The sequence below is a fragment of the Caenorhabditis briggsae genome, assembly GCF_000004555.2.
Source record: "Caenorhabditis briggsae complete genome, chrII, whole genome shotgun sequence".
Taxonomy (NCBI): Eukaryota; Metazoa; Nematoda; class Chromadorea; order Rhabditida; family Rhabditidae; genus Caenorhabditis; species Caenorhabditis briggsae.
The window spans coordinates 11,094,135-11,111,540 of record NC_013486.2 but is presented as its reverse complement, the minus strand read 5'-3'; the positions used below and the strand labels follow the sequence as shown (position 1 = coordinate 11,111,540).

At 37.0% G+C, this 17,406-nt stretch overlaps 4 protein-coding genes across 4 annotated transcripts; 1 reads left to right on the top strand and 3 right to left on the bottom strand.

Moving 5' to 3' along the window:
* Positions 1 to 1,247: 1,247 nt before the first annotated feature.
* On the top strand, positions 1,248 to 1,739 carry CBG20684 (the record flags this gene model as incomplete). The annotated part of the gene is made up of 1 exon (XM_002631474.1): positions 1,248 to 1,739. One exon carries the CDS (start codon positions 1,248 to 1,250, stop codon positions 1,737 to 1,739), a length of 492 nt encoding a protein of 163 aa, XP_002631520.1.
* A 713-nt stretch (positions 1,740 to 2,452) lies between these two features.
* Positions 2,453 to 4,635, bottom strand: CBG20683 (the record flags this gene model as incomplete). The annotated part of the gene is made up of 4 exons (XM_002631473.1): positions 2,453 to 2,524; positions 2,576 to 3,605; positions 4,325 to 4,488; positions 4,549 to 4,635. 4 exons carry the CDS (start codon positions 4,633 to 4,635, stop codon positions 2,453 to 2,455), a joined length of 1,353 nt encoding a protein of 450 aa, XP_002631519.1.
* Positions 4,636 to 11,701: 7,066 nt separating this feature from the next.
* On the bottom strand, positions 11,702 to 13,018 carry CBG20682 (the record flags this gene model as incomplete). Its single annotated transcript, XM_002631472.1, has 4 exons — positions 11,702 to 12,010; positions 12,484 to 12,546; positions 12,616 to 12,705; positions 12,752 to 13,018. The coding sequence occupies 4 exons, from the start codon at positions 13,016 to 13,018 to the stop codon at positions 11,702 to 11,704; spliced, it is 729 nt and encodes a 242-aa protein (XP_002631518.1).
* A 1,854-nt stretch (positions 13,019 to 14,872) lies between these two features.
* On the bottom strand, positions 14,873 to 17,064 carry CBG20681 (the record flags this gene model as incomplete). Its single annotated transcript, XM_002631471.2, has 4 exons — positions 14,873 to 15,016; positions 15,320 to 15,845; positions 15,894 to 16,375; positions 16,723 to 17,064. 4 exons carry the CDS (start codon positions 17,062 to 17,064, stop codon positions 14,873 to 14,875), a joined length of 1,494 nt encoding a protein of 497 aa, XP_002631517.2.
* Between the last annotated feature and the right edge of the window lie 342 nt (positions 17,065 to 17,406).

Genomic DNA, 17,406 nt, shown 5'->3' with positions numbered 1-17,406 from the left:
GTTGTTGCTGTGGGAGCTTAGGCCACGGGCACCGTCGTTTCTCTTCCACAGCTCCGATTTAAAAAAGGAAACGAATTCTCTGAATAAAACTTGAATTTTTATAGAATCCTGATTTAATGGATCACATCGATGTACACGAGTACAGTACAAGAAAGGAAATTCTTTCAAAAGTACAATACGATAAAACCTTAAAATCAGGAAACTCGGGCCTTTTTTTGTAAATGTAAATCAGGTAGAAAAATGGATCCCAAAGAGTTCACTATTACCGTAAAACCAGTAATAGAAGGACTCCCTAACTTTAACTTTGAGACAATTTATCTCGATTCTTGTTAAAATATGAGAAAGTCTTCAACTGATAAATGGTTTATCGTAACAACGCAAATATTTTATCAGTTAACACACTTTTTATATCTGGCATAGTATCCAAGGAATGTTAACTCAAACTTGACAATATGGGGGCCTTTCTATTACAGGTTTTACGGAAGTAGTTCTTAATTGCAAAGATTTTATGATAGTTGTTCATGATAAGAACAAAAATCCGGAGTTCCACGAATATCCAGTTTACCTTGTTTAAACAACTCCTTTTCGTCTTCTCTTCTCGTTCTTCTTTTCCGTACTTCGTCTCTTCTCCCAAAATTCATCTATCATTTTTGCTTTTCATGTCTATTCCTCTCTATCCTCGCATATTGACGAATAGAATTCACCCTCCATTTGCAAATTTTATTGAATTTCGGCCGTTTTCATGTCATAAGACATTTGAATGTCTCCAAATTAGAAAATTATCATCCAATATTCTCCAATTTCGAAATCGTCTGATGACGTGCTGTTGCCGTCATCGCTATGGCTCATGCACATTTCCTCATTTTGAATGTTTATTCAGCTGTTTCTTCTTTTTTTTTTTAAACTTTATTCCACTAGATTTTTTCTTCTTACTTTTTCATTATTGACTATTCAATTACCATAAAACCTTTAATAAAAGGGCTCTCACATTCTCAAGTTTGGGCTGATTTTTCTTGGCTCTTAAGCAAGATATAAAAATTTTGTCAACTGACAGAACATTACTGATATTATGATTAATAATTTATCAGTTGACAACTTTTTGATGTCTTTCACCGGAACTGAGAAAAATTGGCTCAAATTAGAAAGGTTTTACTGTATCTGGATTTTCCAATTTTAATTTGGTTTTTTGAAACTTGAAAAATCTTAAAATTAGTTTTTCGAATAGCTTTTTTTCAGTGTCCTAGAAAATGCCAGATCAAACAAACGAAAAAAGTCTTGAAATGCAGTTGGATGACAGAATCGAGCTAACACGAGAAGAGCAAGACATCGAGACATCGAGCAGTTCTTATCCGCACTGTGAAGGACTCGATCACATCGTATCGTTGGAATCCACGTATGATTTTCATCGTCAGATGGGATTTGAAGATCTGAAACGTTATCGAGATGACTACGACAAAGCCAGTGAACAGATTCTGAAACTAAGAAAGCAGTTGACCGATACGAATTTGGATCCGAGAAAGAGAAAATGGATCGAGGATGATTTGGATTCGGCAGTCAGAAAGCAGGATAGTGCTCTATCGAGAATAAAATTGGCTGAATCCCACATGAAGAGAGATATGAGAAACGATGCGCCGCCAGCATATCAGCCAGATGATCCATTGAAAGATCTTCGAAGGAATTATGAATGTTCGGAGAAGGGAAAAGCACCAGTGTATCAGGAGAAAGGTCCGAAAATTTGAATAATTGTCTGTAGTTACTGTCTGTGATAATTGCTATACTTGTGCATATAAATATTTGGCTGTCAATAAATAAATTGTATCTACTGGAAAACCTTTGTTATAAGAATTGATCCAAGATAACTCCGGAGGACCCTTCTTTTACAAGAGCCTTTCAATTAGAGCTGTCCTTCTATTTTTCCAGTTCTTTTTTTCAGAAATTTTTAAAGAAGATTCATTGAAATCTTGCTCAAAATTAATGGAAATCCATTCATTTCACCAAAATTAACCAAGTTTTTCAACAAAAATAACGTTTTAACAAAATTATGATATTTGCAAAAAATTTTCCCTGAAAACGTACGGAATTTTTTTGAAAATTTTATACATCAAATTTTGAAGAGCGCTCTTCTATTACAGGGGGCCGCCCTTTCATTTTTCCAAGAACCTCTCAGAAAACCCTCCTTTTGAAGGGGACCTTCTAATACAGATTTTATGGTATCTGTGTTTCCTGTAACCCAGCTAACAATCAAACATTAATTAATTTACTAATTTTTATTAATTTGAGCAAAAGAACTAAAAAACTCTGATTTTGAGAAAATGTACACGTAAGAACCAAGTAGGTGAATGAATGGATAAAATAATGAATAAGTTAACTATAAGAGAAAGAATTTGTCTGGAAAACGAGTTTTAGGATCTGAATCGGGAGAAAATTATAAAATTTTTGTTTGAGAATTTTTTCAATGCACTGGAATCTTCTCTGTTTTGATTTTTTCGTCATCCGGAGTTGTGCTGAATCCAGAATCGGGAGCCTGAAATGACAAAACTTTGAATGTATTGAAAAAATAAGTTCTTCTTCTTACATCTTCCAGAGTTAACAAATGTGTGTCATTTAAAAAATGAGTGCTATCTATAATACTTTCATGCTTCAAAGTGTTCGTTGATCCGCGTGGAGCTTCAATGTCTTCGTCACGGAAGTTCTTCGTCTCATCTTGATCGTCATCATCTTCTGGGAAAAAATTTGATGATGTCTGATGGGTGATTCCAGCATTTGAAGTACTGGGTCCCGCAGGAGATGACATTTCGAGATTTGGAAGAGCGGATGAGACAGTAGCTGTGAGTGGAGCCAGGTAGCTGACATCAGAAGCCTGAACGAGAGATTCTCCAGCACCTCCACCAGTGGTATCCATACCAGAAGTCGTTGGAGTGTTTGAGGATGAAATTGGATGCATTGGTGCTCCGATAAATGAGTATCTTTGAGATGAGCCACCTGCATTATTCGGTGCGAATTGATACATTTGTGGGAATTGAGGAGTCATTGGAAATCCAAATTGTGCAGAGAACGAATTATTGGGTTGCGTCTTGATTTGTTGTTCAGCCTCTTGCCACTTTCTTTTAAAGTATTCAGTCTTTTTCTTTTCTTTTTCTAATTTGGCATTTGATTGGAGCAACATCTTTACCAAATCATCCTTTTCTTTCTCCAATTCCTTAATCTGTCGATGATCATTTCTCTGCGTTCTCTCATAATTGAACAGTCTCTCCTCATAATGAGCTCGGATTTTTCTCTTCAATTCTTGATATCTCATTGATTTCTTATACACCTCTTCTTCTGTCTCGTCGTCCTCTTCATAGTCTTCTTCCTCCAGATGACGTCTATGGTGATGGTGTTGTTGGTGACGATGGTAACCAATTGGAGATGTGTTCTCACTTCCATACTCTGACGTCTCCCACCTCTGTGATGGATAGTTTCGATGAGAAGATGACGCCACCATAGAAGAAGAAGATGGAAGCATCTGTTGACTGTTGTTGTTGCGACGACGTTGTTCTCTGGATTCCCGTCGGAACGAATCCACATTGAATGATCTACTGCTTGCTGGCTCATCATCCACGTATCTGAAATAAGGAATTTTTGCTTGAAGAGGGACTCCGACCATTTTTCTGTCATTAAAGTTTGTGAAAAGTTATGTATTGTCATATTATTGTGTAAAAAATCAAAAAAGTCTGAAGACTCTAAAAACGTCGATGAAAGCATAAAATTTGCGTTGGAAAGGTGACGAATAAGGCCGAAGATTTGAATTCCCGCGCAGTGAGAAACCTAGACCATAGCGCATGGACAGTGGGCTTTGTAACTTGTTTTAATGCCAAAGAAAAGGGACTAGGTTTCTCACTGCGCGAAAACTCAAATCCTAACGTTTTGGTCTGAATGTCCACGCCAGACCAAATTGAATATATTCAAAGTGTGATATGACCTGTGTATTTTTGATCAAGACGCGCTTTTTCGCTCATCGTTGTACGTTTGATACTCGGCCAACGAAAAAAAGATGCCCCAATCTCACGTTCGCTGGGGCGCGATTTCTGAATAGGCCTTTTGGAACCCTGTGAGTCTCCCTTTAAGAAATGAGGGTGGTTCTAGCGAGCTCGACACCCTGATTTATTAACCCCAACACTTTCCTGTTTCTATAAATCTTTTCAATTGGTTTTACACCCTGCTCTTTCTCCCTCCGTCAACAATAAATCCAAGTTTATCGACCCATTCCACATGTGTTTCTCATCACCACTAATGTGATTTTTCTTCTTCTTCTTCCCAACGAATCAATCAAAATAACACTCACTCTGGTGGACAACTCTTTGGTCCTCGTCTCACTCGTGTACTATTTTGTGTATGGTATGCGGCAGTCGCTGGAAGCATACTGTCGTCTTGGAAACGGGCTCCTTTTAGAGCTGATTTGGATGTTGACGATGGTGGACGGACTGATCGGCGAGATGTGTCGCGTTCCTGTAAACATATTTAAATTAAAAATTGTCTTCAACAGAAGTGAATTTTAAAAAAACTTACCATATTCATTTGCTCATTCCCATTTTCATCATCTCCTTTACTGTGACTCTTTTTGTGTCCGAACAGGTTTCGAAAGAGGTTCGCCATTGGGCTCTCCGTGTGGCACGTGCTGCAAATAAATCCAAAAATTAAAACAGTTGTTGTGGCGGAACAGCATAGGGATAAAAGGTGTAATACCAGTGTAGAGAGGTAGTACTAATAACAAAGAAAACGAACGAAGGACCCAACAATGAGCCACAGGGTGTGCTCATGGTGTGATTTGGGAGAAGAAGAAGAGAGGAGAGAGGTGCAGCCAAGACAAGTTGTATTTGTCTTTGGGGGTTGATGACGATGACCACTCTCGATTGTAACTGTGAACAAGATGCTCTCAAGTGGGCGGATAGTTAGGAATCAGATACAATAACAACAATAGAAAATAGTCTCTGGGAAAGTTCATCTGGGTTGGGGTTACCAACTTGGGGGTCGTAAGGTTTGGGAGGGTCATCTATTGACTGGGTATCGACCTATAGGAGAAACTGGTGTTCCACATCGATTCTAGTCGAAGATTCTCATTTCCAAAAACCTTCATAAAATGAGCTTAAAATAGGAAATTATAAAGAATGTTAGTAGAATGCTAGTAATTATAAAGAATGTTAGTACCACTTTAATAGAAGGCTATCCTAGAAGCCGATACATCTCGGTTCTTGTAACAGATATCAAAAAGTAGTCAACAGACAAAATGTTTTTTATAATATCAGCAAAATTTTATCAGTTAACCACTTTTTGATTTTGATATCTTTTACAAAAATTGAGATAACTGAGCTCAAATTACCGTACTCTCCAATAGAAGATCATTTATTTGCCCTTTGAACCAATATATCTCGGTTCTTGTAGCATATATCAAAAAGCGGTCAACTGACAAAATGTTAATTATAATATTGGAAACATTTTGTTAGTTAACCACTTTTTGATACCTCTTACAGGAGCTGAGATATTAAACTCGAAGTTCATTGGGTAGGGTTCATTAGACCAATTATGGCAATTGGGTTCTGCGGAAAAAAAATTGTTTAGAAAAGTTTGAGAATTTTCACCGCAATAAAACTTCACAAAATTTTGCTATAGAGCTAATTTTCAGAACTGTATCTAATCTGAAAAAATCACATGAAACGAAAACCACAAGATGAACACCTGCACTAATCTGGTTGCACTAATCTGACACAACATCTGGCCTATTACTCGACCACCTGTGTCATTTTAGAAAGTATGCATGACAATTGAAAAAATGACAAGAAATAACTATTCCGACAGATAAGATAGAACGGTTGAGAGATTTGAGAAGCCCGATAGGATAAGGGAATGAAGATTTACGACTGTCTTCTAGTCGAACATTTGAAAATCGACATAAAAATTTTCATTGCGCCGCCGGTTTTCAAATGACACAGTCTTTTCTCTTTTTTTCACCGCAAAAAAAAACTTCAAAAGTATGCCGCGCGCTTCGGAGACGACCCGACCCACCATAGCAGCACTCTAATTAGGTTGGGAGAGAGCGCCCCCCCGCTATTGATACCTACTTAGTAGACAAGGCAATGGGAAAGATGAAGAAGAAGAAGAGGTGCTATTTGTCGAGAAGGGGAAAGGACATCAAATGAGCCGAAACACAACACATCGGAACTTTTGAAAAAGACAGGGCGAGAGAAGGATCGTGTGCGAAAATCTCGAACAAATAATAGAAACTACAAGATTTACTTTTGACAGGAAACGGTAGTGTTGCTATGGAGGTGTCAAAATGGGGATGAGGGAGAAAAGGGTTAATGGATTACATTATTGACAGCCCGGTAGTCTGCTGACACAGGGTTTGAACTACTTTGGACTCACAAAATTTTTGAAAACTCTTACAAGTGTTAGTTTTTCAGGTACTTGCCGATTTCTGAAGGACACCACGATTTCAGTACAAAAACCGGCTAAGGTGTCTTTCAGAAATCGGAAAAAACCTGAAAAACTAGGAATTTTCAAAAAAATCTGTGAATGCAAAGTTTTTAATCTGGGTCTATTTTAGACCGTCCAAAATTTTTTAAGTGATCGGACACTTGACAGCCGAGCTCCAGACTCCGGAAAATGGTCAAAATGGCTTAAAATCAACTGAAATGCGCATTCTTTGTGTATCTTATTGACTGGTACTGTAACTAGGGTACAACCAAAAACCTCAAATATTTAAAACACAATTCTTTACATTATCAGTTAGCAAGCTGGAACCACTATTCAAATGCATGTAATCCCTAAGATGGTACAATCGTAAATCATTTCAACAAACATCTCCCAATACCTCCCTTATCGCTATATTCCTTCTCCTAATCTCCTAATCCTTTTCTCTATAAGTATTTCCGTTTGATTATTACAGATAGCGAAGAGCACAGTCTCCCAGCGTGAAAATGTTTGGTTAGAAAACTAGAGAAAAAATGTCTCTGCGTCTCTTCGTCTCTCACGCTATTTTATCTCAGTGCAATTTTTCCCAGATTTAATTGGAAAACTGGATGAACAGCTAAGGACGTCTCAAAGACGTTCAAAAATTTTCAAAACTTTTTTCACGGATGATAGAAATCATATCCGAGATTGTCTGTAATAAGTTTGAGCACTTATCTGAAACTATCAAGCAAGATATGAAGCTTTGAAAACTTTTTTTTTAGACTTTTGGAGTTTTGGGCAACTCTTCTTGTTCTATAAGCAAATTAAGTTACCTTCATATTAGAAAACTTGGGAAATTTGATATTTGATTGCTTTTTTCAAAAAAGACCCCCTTTAACCAACTGGAAATCGCCTCCAAAGTCCGAAATCTCTCAATGGACGACTGTTTGACCCCCTAACATCCGAACAGAGACGAAACTCAAAATTCGACGTCGGAGGAATTGTAGAACAATCCATTACAAAACTTTTGGTCTACTGATCATTATGATCGGTTTGATACTCGCAGAGTTTTGCAGAGTACGAATTTCAGTACAAACTTCTCAAAAACCACCGATTTTTGACACTTTTTCAAGATTTTCAAGAAAATGAGGACCTAAATCAAAAATCGAAGACGGAGCAATTGTAGCAAATGTCTCTGCGGTATTGATGACTTTTTATTTTCTGATTCCGCAAAAACCTGATGGACTTATGTACGGTTGAATAAAACCGGTTTTTCATAACTTTGCTCAAAATGCTCCAATTTTCATAAAATTTTGTACAGATGATAGCTGAAGTCTTCAGTAATACAGCAAATAGTTTTTTTTTTCTATTAAAATAGGTCAAATTGGTTCTTTTCAGTGGTTTCCATTACTCTAGTGATAAGATTCTATTAGCCCAAAAAGGAGAAAAAAGGGGAGGGGCGTGAAAAGTTAAATTTGGCTAGAGTGCAGACAACGAGAGAACTTTTCCAAAAACTTTCACGCTGGGAGACCGTGGAAGAGAAGAGAAACTTGTATAAAAATTAGGCAGTACAATAGACTTGAAGGGAGGGCTAGAGGAAAGAGAGCAATAAATTGAAAGGGGGAAGGCCAACGAGGAAGCCAAAGCAGTTTGAAGAATTAATGGCCGAATGCTTCAAACCACGGGGAAACCGGGAAGGGGTGGATGGATGGAGAACGATGAATTGTTATATGGGAAGAGGAAGACGAACAAAAAATTCATCATTCGGGAGAGGGAGGAGCTTTAAAATCTCGGGAATCTCAAATTACAGAAGAAGAATACAATTAATTGTTAATAATTATTTTCGGAAGATAAGATCAAAAAGAGCATGTACCCCTCCTCATTTGTTGTAATAAGCCCTACCGGTGAGTCGGCTATTGTAAAAAAGAGATGGATTAATAGAAGCAATTAACCATATGCGGTCCCGTTTTTGTCGGCAGCAGGTGCTCTCATCATGATATGGCGTAAGAAAGGTAGAATCATTAGTTCTGCGCTGTCTCTTTTGATATTCTAAACTTTGGCTTGCGGGAAATTAGAGATGACGAGAGATAAAAAAGATGCTATTGATGCTCTAGGCAATGATTCTTTTGAAGTACCGTAAGACCTGCAATAGAAGAGCACTTTTAACTTTCAGCTAATTTTCATCGGTTCTTGTAAAAGATATCGAAAAATTGTCAACTGAAAAATTGTTTATCATAATATCACTAACATTTTATCAGTTAACAGATTTTTGATAACTTGCATAAAAAGGATAATTGAGCTCAAATTTAACAGTGTTATGGCTCTTCTATTGGAGGTTTTATGGTATTCAGAGCAGTACTAATCAGAGATATGAGTCAAATTTAAAAACGAATCAAAGCAATAATAATTAAATGACCAAACAGCCTATTCCCAACTTAAAAAACAGAATTCCCAACTTAAAAAACAGAAAAAATTCGAAATCTCTGATAACGCCGTCGAAAATGCTCTGTTCTGGTCCAAGACGGTCGCGGAAATCCTAGGCCAAGGTCGCTGTGTGCGATGTTTTATCATGCAGTTTTTCAGATTTTTTTTGCCGTTTTCGGTATTTTTAGAATGAAATAGATTTATTCTATTGAAAACTCGATGAAGAGAAATAAAAAAGTGTCGTTGACCTCAAAATTGGCTGAAAAATATAATGAATACAACTTGGACGAGAACTGATCGCGCGTTCATTTTGGACAGCGTTTCCAGGGATTTCGATTTTTTCTGAATTTTTCCAAATTAATATCACAAAAATACATAAATTAAGTAACATTTTAATGCAAAGAATTACTTTTAACATTTTCATAAAACAGAAAAAAAAACTGAGAAGAAAAATAATTCAGGTAAACCTTGATTTTCCTTTAATTTTCAATTTTTCCTCCAAAATCATCGAAACATCGAATCGTAAAAATATATCGAAATTCTTGGAAAACGGTTGACACAAAAAGTCGAATTTTGTGACAGTTTTATCAGCAACTAACTGCTGTTTGAATGTTGCCAAATTGCCCCATAAAACTGCCAACCGAACACAGGCCTATTGCTTTTGATGCAAGCGAGCAAAGAGAAGTAAAAGAAGGGTTATATGTGCATGTGCCTTTAGTTTTCTTATCAAAAATACAATGTACATTTGAACATAGGGAGATGGAATCAACAGAAGAACTTTAGAATTTTTTCAAAGAATACATGAAAAGAACCAAGCCAACAATGGTTTCTTTGAAAAAATGACAAAAGTCAAATATTTTCAAGCATCAGAAGGTTTAGAAATTGAGATCTTGTTATCACTGGATACCAGTGATAACAAGATTTAAAGGGATCTGAAGATCAGGGTCCTTGTAATCATAAAATAAGGAATTCAAAAAGAAGGAAGAGGAAAGCGGCAGAATTCAAAGGGAATGAAAAGAAAAGGAAATAGATTCAACACACAAATTCAAACAATAAAAAAATAGGACATCCGATTCTTCTCTCTCCTCTTCTCATTTCTCATCGGAAGCTGATTTTTATGATTCTGGGAGACAGCGCATATAACATTTATTTATTACTATCGAGTATTTAGAGAAGTCAGTCTTCTGAGGACCACCCTGATGAAGAAGAAGACGAACAGATTGGGGGATGGTGTATTAAGGAGACGGAAGAAGGGACGGATTTGAAAAGCGACGTTTGGCGGCACAACCGCCCTCTTCTTCCTCTTCTACACCCAACAACCAGGCGGTCCCTTTTGAGACTGAATACGCGAAATAGTGTGCAAAGAGGAAGAGACGCAGATAAGGGGAAAAAGAGACTTTCAAACACCCCACAGACACCGTCACTCTCTTTTCTTGTCTCTCTTTTAACTGTAGCCGCACCACACACAAAGATACTGGGCAAGGATAGAAGAAGTGGATGACATCTTCTAAATCATTGTTGACTGATGTTTCTATTTAACTCAGGCGGCTTAAACTTCTTTGGTGACAAACGTTGTGAAATCTGAGTAAACTTTGGAGAAGAAGAAAAAATTTTGAACACTGATAAACATTACCTTAGAACCTGTAATAGAAGGGCCCTTAACTTTAGGCCCATTTTCTCGGTTCTTGTAACATATATCAAAAACTGGTCAACTGACAAAATGTTTATGAGTGTTACAGAAATATTTTATCAGTTGACACATTTTTGACATCTCGCATAGGAGCCAAGAAAAATTAGCTGAAACGAAAAAGTGTGGGGCTCTTCTATTACAGGTTTCACGGTATCTGGATTTTAAACTTTGATTTGGTTCTTTTGAAAGTTACAAAATTGGAAAACCAGGAGGAAGAAGTGTTGTATTTCACTACAAAATTTTTGAAAATTTTCACTACAAAGTTCTCAAATTTCGAAAATGGATTCGAAAACTACAGTAATTCTCATTTGTCAATACAAAAATTAACCTTAAAACTACAGTAATCCTTATCATTTCAATTCAAAAATCGATCCTAAAACTACAGTAGTCCTCTCTTTTTTTTTTCAAAATTCAAAAAAGGTTTCAAAAACTACAGTAATACTCGTTTATTCAATTTTCAAAAGTGAATCCCAAAACTACGGTAATTCTAATTTTTTCAATCTGAAAATCAATCCGAAAACTACAGTAATCCTTAATTTTCGAAATTTAAGAACGATTTCGAAAACTACAGTAACACTCACAATCAGAATTAAATTTTTGATATAGGGTTAGAGACTTCAAAAATTGATCACTCACCTTCGTATCCCTAAGATCCAATATCTTGACCTGGTATGTCCGGATTGGGTATGACTGTACCGGATTGGGTATGACTGTAGCTCAATTATCTCGGTTTCGAAGAAGGATTTTAAAAAGTTGTCAATTACAAAAATATTTTTGATATTATGATAAATATTTTTTTAGTTAACCACTTTTTGATATCTTTTACATTAACTGAGATATATGGGCTCAAAGTTGGCCGTTTGGGCTATCAGAGTGTTTACTGTAAATTTTGAGTCATTGACAATAAAATATTTTCAAATTAGGGACCTTGAGATCCAAAGCTTGAAAATGCATATGTACATGTATGTTTGATAAGAATGGAATACATATCCCCCGCTATGAATCGGTTACTTCAAAAGGATCTATTTCTTTTGGATATTGCCGCGCTTTCTAATTTTCAGATTACGTCGTCGTCTCTCATTTTCCCGTCTCCCGCCTTCTCTATGTCCTTTCTACACGTTCAAATTATTATTTGAATTACAAAACAAAACAAACTGTCTAATAAGAACGATAGTACTGGAATGGTTGATAAAATGGAGTAAATGAGGGAACAGAAAACTGATTCGGTTGAACATTCATCCATCTCTGATCGAATTGAGCCCATTTATCCTGTGGAAGAGACGACGGGAAGATTTCGAGAGCTGTGAAACTGCTTTGAGGTTGACTGATTTCTTGTGGAGGCACTGTCACGGGCTCTTTTTGTATTGGTTGTTGAGCAGCGAATAGGGGGCGGATCTCTTCTGGTTGAATGAGCATAAATGGAGCAAAGATTGGGGCCAGAAGATGAGCAACGAGGCGATCGATTCTCTGGAATCAAAAAAAAACAATCTGAAAATTCTTGTGACCGGTAAAAGAAATATACAGAAATGTGTTTTTCAGATGATTTTGACCCTTTTCAAGAGTCTGGAGCACGGCTATCAAGTGTTCGATCACTTTGAAAATTGGGGAGATTATAAAACAGACCTAGAGAACGTTGCATTCACATTATTCTTCGAAAATTTTTAGTTTTTCAGCTATTCGCTGATTTCTGAAAAATACCGTCTTTTTCACGTTTTCAGTACAACAACAGGAAAAAAGGAGTGTCTTTCAGTAATTGGAAAATAGCTGAAAAGCTAGAAATTTTCAAAACATTCTCTAAGTGCAACGTTTTCATTCTAGGCCTGTTTTAAACTCTTCCAAATTTTCGAAGCGATCGGAAGCTTGACAGCCGAGCTCTAGTTTTCTGAAAATCAACTGGAAAACGCGTTTTTGTATATCTTGTTCACCGGTGCTGTACGTACCGATTTCAACGAAGAATAATTTAATTTGAGCCCAGTTCTGAAGCGGTACTTGATTTTTTCAATCTGCAAAAGAAACATTATTCTTCTTTTGTATTTCTGCCGATCAGTCGGAGATCTTAATCTTTCTCTTACTTTTTGGATTTGATCTTCATTTCCTGACAACTCGACCGCCGTTTGAACTGGTGAGAACTTCATCACATAGAGGATTAGACGACGTCGCAACTAGAATGTCTCCTTTCAATTTTTGAAAGCAATTTGAAAAACCTACATCTCCATAAAACTTTCTTCCATTTCTCACATAATCGATCACAATTTCCTGTGATTCTGCATCCAATTCATCCAATTTCTCATCCAAACTTTGTTCATTAACCACATCTCCAAATGGATCTGGAGGGGGTATCATTGTGGTTGGAGAGATTGTTGCTCCAGGAGCAATTTCATTGAATTCCACAACTTCGTCTTCGATTCCATTTTGAGATTGAGTGAGAATAGGGAGAGTAAATAATAAATACAATGATAATAAGGGGTTTTTCATGTTGACTCTGGAAAGTACAGTAAAATCAAAAAAATATTTAAGAACGGGTCAAAAACGGACCAAAACCAGACCCTGCAATAGTTTCTTTTGAACACAACATTTCTAGATCAAATATGATAGAATCCAACAAACAATACAAAATGATACTTTTCTCAAAGCCGTATCTTGTCTATGAACAAAGTTACAAGCTAAAAACCGTGAGAGATACGCTGTCACTGCTTTTTGGCTTATAGCATTCTTCATAGACAAGATACAGTTCTCCAAATGATACCATTTTGTAACACCCGTCAAGTTTTATCATACATGATTTAGTTGGTCAGGAAAGAAACTGTGGCAGGGCCCGTTTTTCAAGTATTTTCATAAAATTTCAATGTAGGGAAGCAAAAATCTAGTCTGCTGTTAATAAAAAAGAGAAAATGAGGTTAGACCCCAGGAAGTTCCATGACCAACTAGTTCCTAATTGCAGCGTGACTTGTGGACATAATTTTCAGATAAAATTAGGAATCAGTTGTTTCAAGTTGCCGACAAATTAGTGGACCAATTCTGGGATCAATTCTGATGTCATGTTCAGAATAAGAATACTCTATTTGCTCTAAGTTGACCCAAACCGTTTTGAGCCTATATTTCTCGGTTCCTGTGACAGATACAAAAAAGTAGTCAACTGACAAATTATTTATCATAATATCAAAAACAATTTTTCAGTTGAACACTTTTTGATATCTTTCACAGGAACCGAGATAAATTAACTCAAAGTACAATTATAAGGTGGCCTTCTATTAGAGTGTTTACAGTATCTTCGTTTGTTTTCAAATCTTTAAAGTAGAAATACGAAGTACTGTATTATTCTATTACAAAAATTAGAGCTGTGGAAGAGAAAAGTCAGTGTCCGTGGCCACAAATTCCGAAAACCTTCACTGCGGTTTCTCTTCCACAACTCCATTGTTTTCGTACCAAAATAATACTGTAACCTGAATATTTCTCGAAATACCGAAAATTGAACTAATATGAAAATTTGTATGTTTCCGGATGTAAAAATAATTCAAATATCTCAAAAAATGACGAATGACTATTCTAGAAGAAGACCTATTCGAATGGCATGAAAATTGTAAATAAGAGAAAATGATGGGGTGTCCGTCTCGGATTATTTTCTTCCTTCCATCATGTTCTTACTCTCAAGGCTACTTCGTCTTATTCTTCCTCATCGGGTAAGCGGTTTACTTTTCTCGAATTCTGAAGACATTCTACTGTACTGTACCCCTTCTTTTTGCATTCTTATGTCCATTTGGTTTATAATTGCTCTTCTTCTTCCTCTTTTTTCCATTATTTTGAAAACCATAAAAAGCGAAACCATCGAAGAGGAAGAGAATGTCAAATGTTTGAAACCCCCACTTGACCTGAACTTCTACAAAAAATGGAAACGGTGTCACATGTTGATCTGTATGTTATGAATTCCGGAAAAATTGAAAAAAGGAATTACGGTTCCTCGGTTGAGTGAATTTTTCTAGAGTTTTGAAACGTATCATGGTCAGAAAAATATTTTGATATTTAGATGACGTCAAATTTCTTCCGGTTGCGCAAGGATTGGAAGGGAATGATCAAAAGATGCCGACAATAATACGCAATTTACAATTAGTACTACATTTATGTCTTCTCACATAGGAGAAAAAAAATTAGAAATGGTATGTCAAGATGCAACAGGGATGAAAAAAAAGTGAAGAACGATATGTACAGTATGAAAAAGAAAAGAGGTTAGAACATGATGATGATAAAAGAAAGCATGGACAGGCAGAAGTACAGTTTTGAGCATATAAAATTAGTTACAAAGTGTGCAAATTGGATAACAGAAACAGATGATTATGGCTGGAGAACGAGCAGGGTGTTGTTCGGATCATCAGCTTGTGCTCGACGGGCTTCAAAGTTTTTCCGACGGAGACATTTTGGACATTCACCGGAGGTCCTCCAGCATTCAACGTGGAATACTGAGAAACAGACTTCACACTGAAATAGCAACAGATTAGATATTTAGAGTATTTCGATAATATTCTGCTACAAAAAGCCGGATCTGTGTGGGTGGCCAAAGGTCTTATAAGGACCACTACCGTAACCTAAAAACAATTTTATTTTCCGCTTTTCGTCGAGTTTTCTGTTATGTTTTTCCCCAAACAAGTCGGAATATAAAGAATTTTAATAGTGAAAAAATTGCCGGAAAAATTACGAAAATCGAGAAAATAAATATAATTTTAGGTTACGGTAGTTTTCCTTATGGGACCTTCGGGCAAGGTAACCAGAATAATAACTCACTCTATGTGTAGATTCTGTGTTGAATGGATAGATGACCTCATTGACAGTGCACAGTTCGCAGCAGAATCCTTTCTGTTTGCATAATGTGCATGACATTACATGCGTTGTGGAATGTTTCAGAATATGTTTCAGTCTTCTGAGGAGGGAACCACTTTTCACATCTATTAAATCAGCAAACGAGTAAAGGTGGATATCAGACCGAAGATATTCTTTTGGCCACAACCGCCGTCGGAAGTCTTCGGCGACCGATTCTCGACACGTGAACAAATACATGGATACTAAATGCAACTTTTCGCGGAGTTGTCGTGTCTCTTCAAGAGCTGGTACATGTTTGTAAAGCCGAGGGTTTGTAGTTTTGATATTGATAAGAGCCTTCTCTTGATTCGCTTCGTACCACGCACGACCTCTATCAGAAACTGATCGTTCTCTCCAATCCCAATCCATTACAACTCGTGCGGGAATCGGGATTTTACCACCGGGTTTCATGCATTCTGGACAGTAATATTTACTGTCAATAGCACATGTCCTGAAAATTGAAATTTATTATCTTGAACGCAGAAAAAATGATACTCACTCGAACTTTGCAAAAAACGATCCACCTATCGTCTTCCGACACATTGCACATCTGAAATCTTGTGCGTCTAATCCTTGTTCTCTTGGTATCCGGCAAAGTTTGTCTGCGATTTCAGAAGATACTGATGATTTTCTGGAGTCTGATTCCTCAACGGCTTCATCACTTTCAGTTAAATCTTGATTTGATGTACCAAAAGATTCTGCCATCATATTTGGCTCGTCGTATCCTTCTCTAGCTTCCATTGCCGATCGCAGAGCGTGACCAAAACTGACAACTGGACCACAGGATTCAGAAGACGATGATAAATGATCAGAGTTTGATTCCCACATCTGATGCCTTGCTCCAATAGCTGCCAGGGAGTTTCCCATCAATCCGGGACTTTGCACATATTTCGGAATTCCGTTTTCGAATGTGTCATTGTCAGTAGACGGCAAAGCCTCCAGAAGTTCATCACGGAGAGAAGTTCCAAGAATTGAATCCGCCTGAAAATCAATGTTTTTAATGATTTGTTAACATCTATTTGGTCTTTCATAGAACAATCGAAAAGCACTCACTCCGCGGGGAATAAAAAACCTCATTGATAGAAAAACTGCTGACTAGTTCGGGAAACTAAAATTACGAGCAACTGGTGACCGCAGTGGTCAGAATGAAAAATGAGCAGTTCTTGATTTAGTGAATAGTGGGCTAGAGGAGAATCACGAAATCTGACGCAATCTAATCTACACTGCAGACAGTCAAGGGTGCGAACGCAGATTACGATCTTTATGGCGGAGTATATTTGTCAAGAACAATTTGAATGATTTGAATAGACATTATGTAAATTACCTACCACATCACAGAATAATTGTTTAGCGCTCCTTTTCTCTTCCTTACGCATGATAGCAACTACTTTCAGTGTTGACTTAACAAACGATTGGAAAAACGAGTCTTTGACCATGTTAATATCGCATACAATATCCGCTAAACTGCTTCGTCTACGACCTCCGACACTTTGTCTCGCGGAAGAAAGTCGCTTGGAGAATGAACGAAGTCTCGCGAATGCTTCTTCTTCCTCTTCTTTTGTCATTATGTCAAAGGTACTCGTAGCAACAACTTGAGCATCCATATTGTTATTGGTATCAAAATCAGCCGAATAACAGGATGCAAGAGGAGTTAGAGTACGGATTCTCATAGCTTGAAGCTTTTAGATTAAAAAAAAATGAAACGAGAATGCGTTAGTGATCTCAGGTGAGAAAGCACTATGCTATACTATCATCTTATCATTTTTCTGCCATTGCACCACCCGCCGTCTTATCGAACGCCTTTTCGGGGCTCATTGTCATGTGAATGCGTCTAAATGTGACGAAAAGAGAAAAGAGGATAGAAAGTTCAAAAGTGTGATTTTTGTGTTGTCTGATTTTGGAAGTTGCCTTCAGATGGAAAATAAGGAAGTGAAGGCATTATAATATGAACCTTCCACTTGTCCTTCTGAAGTGAACGATGAAAACATTATGGCAGATCTATAACATAAGGG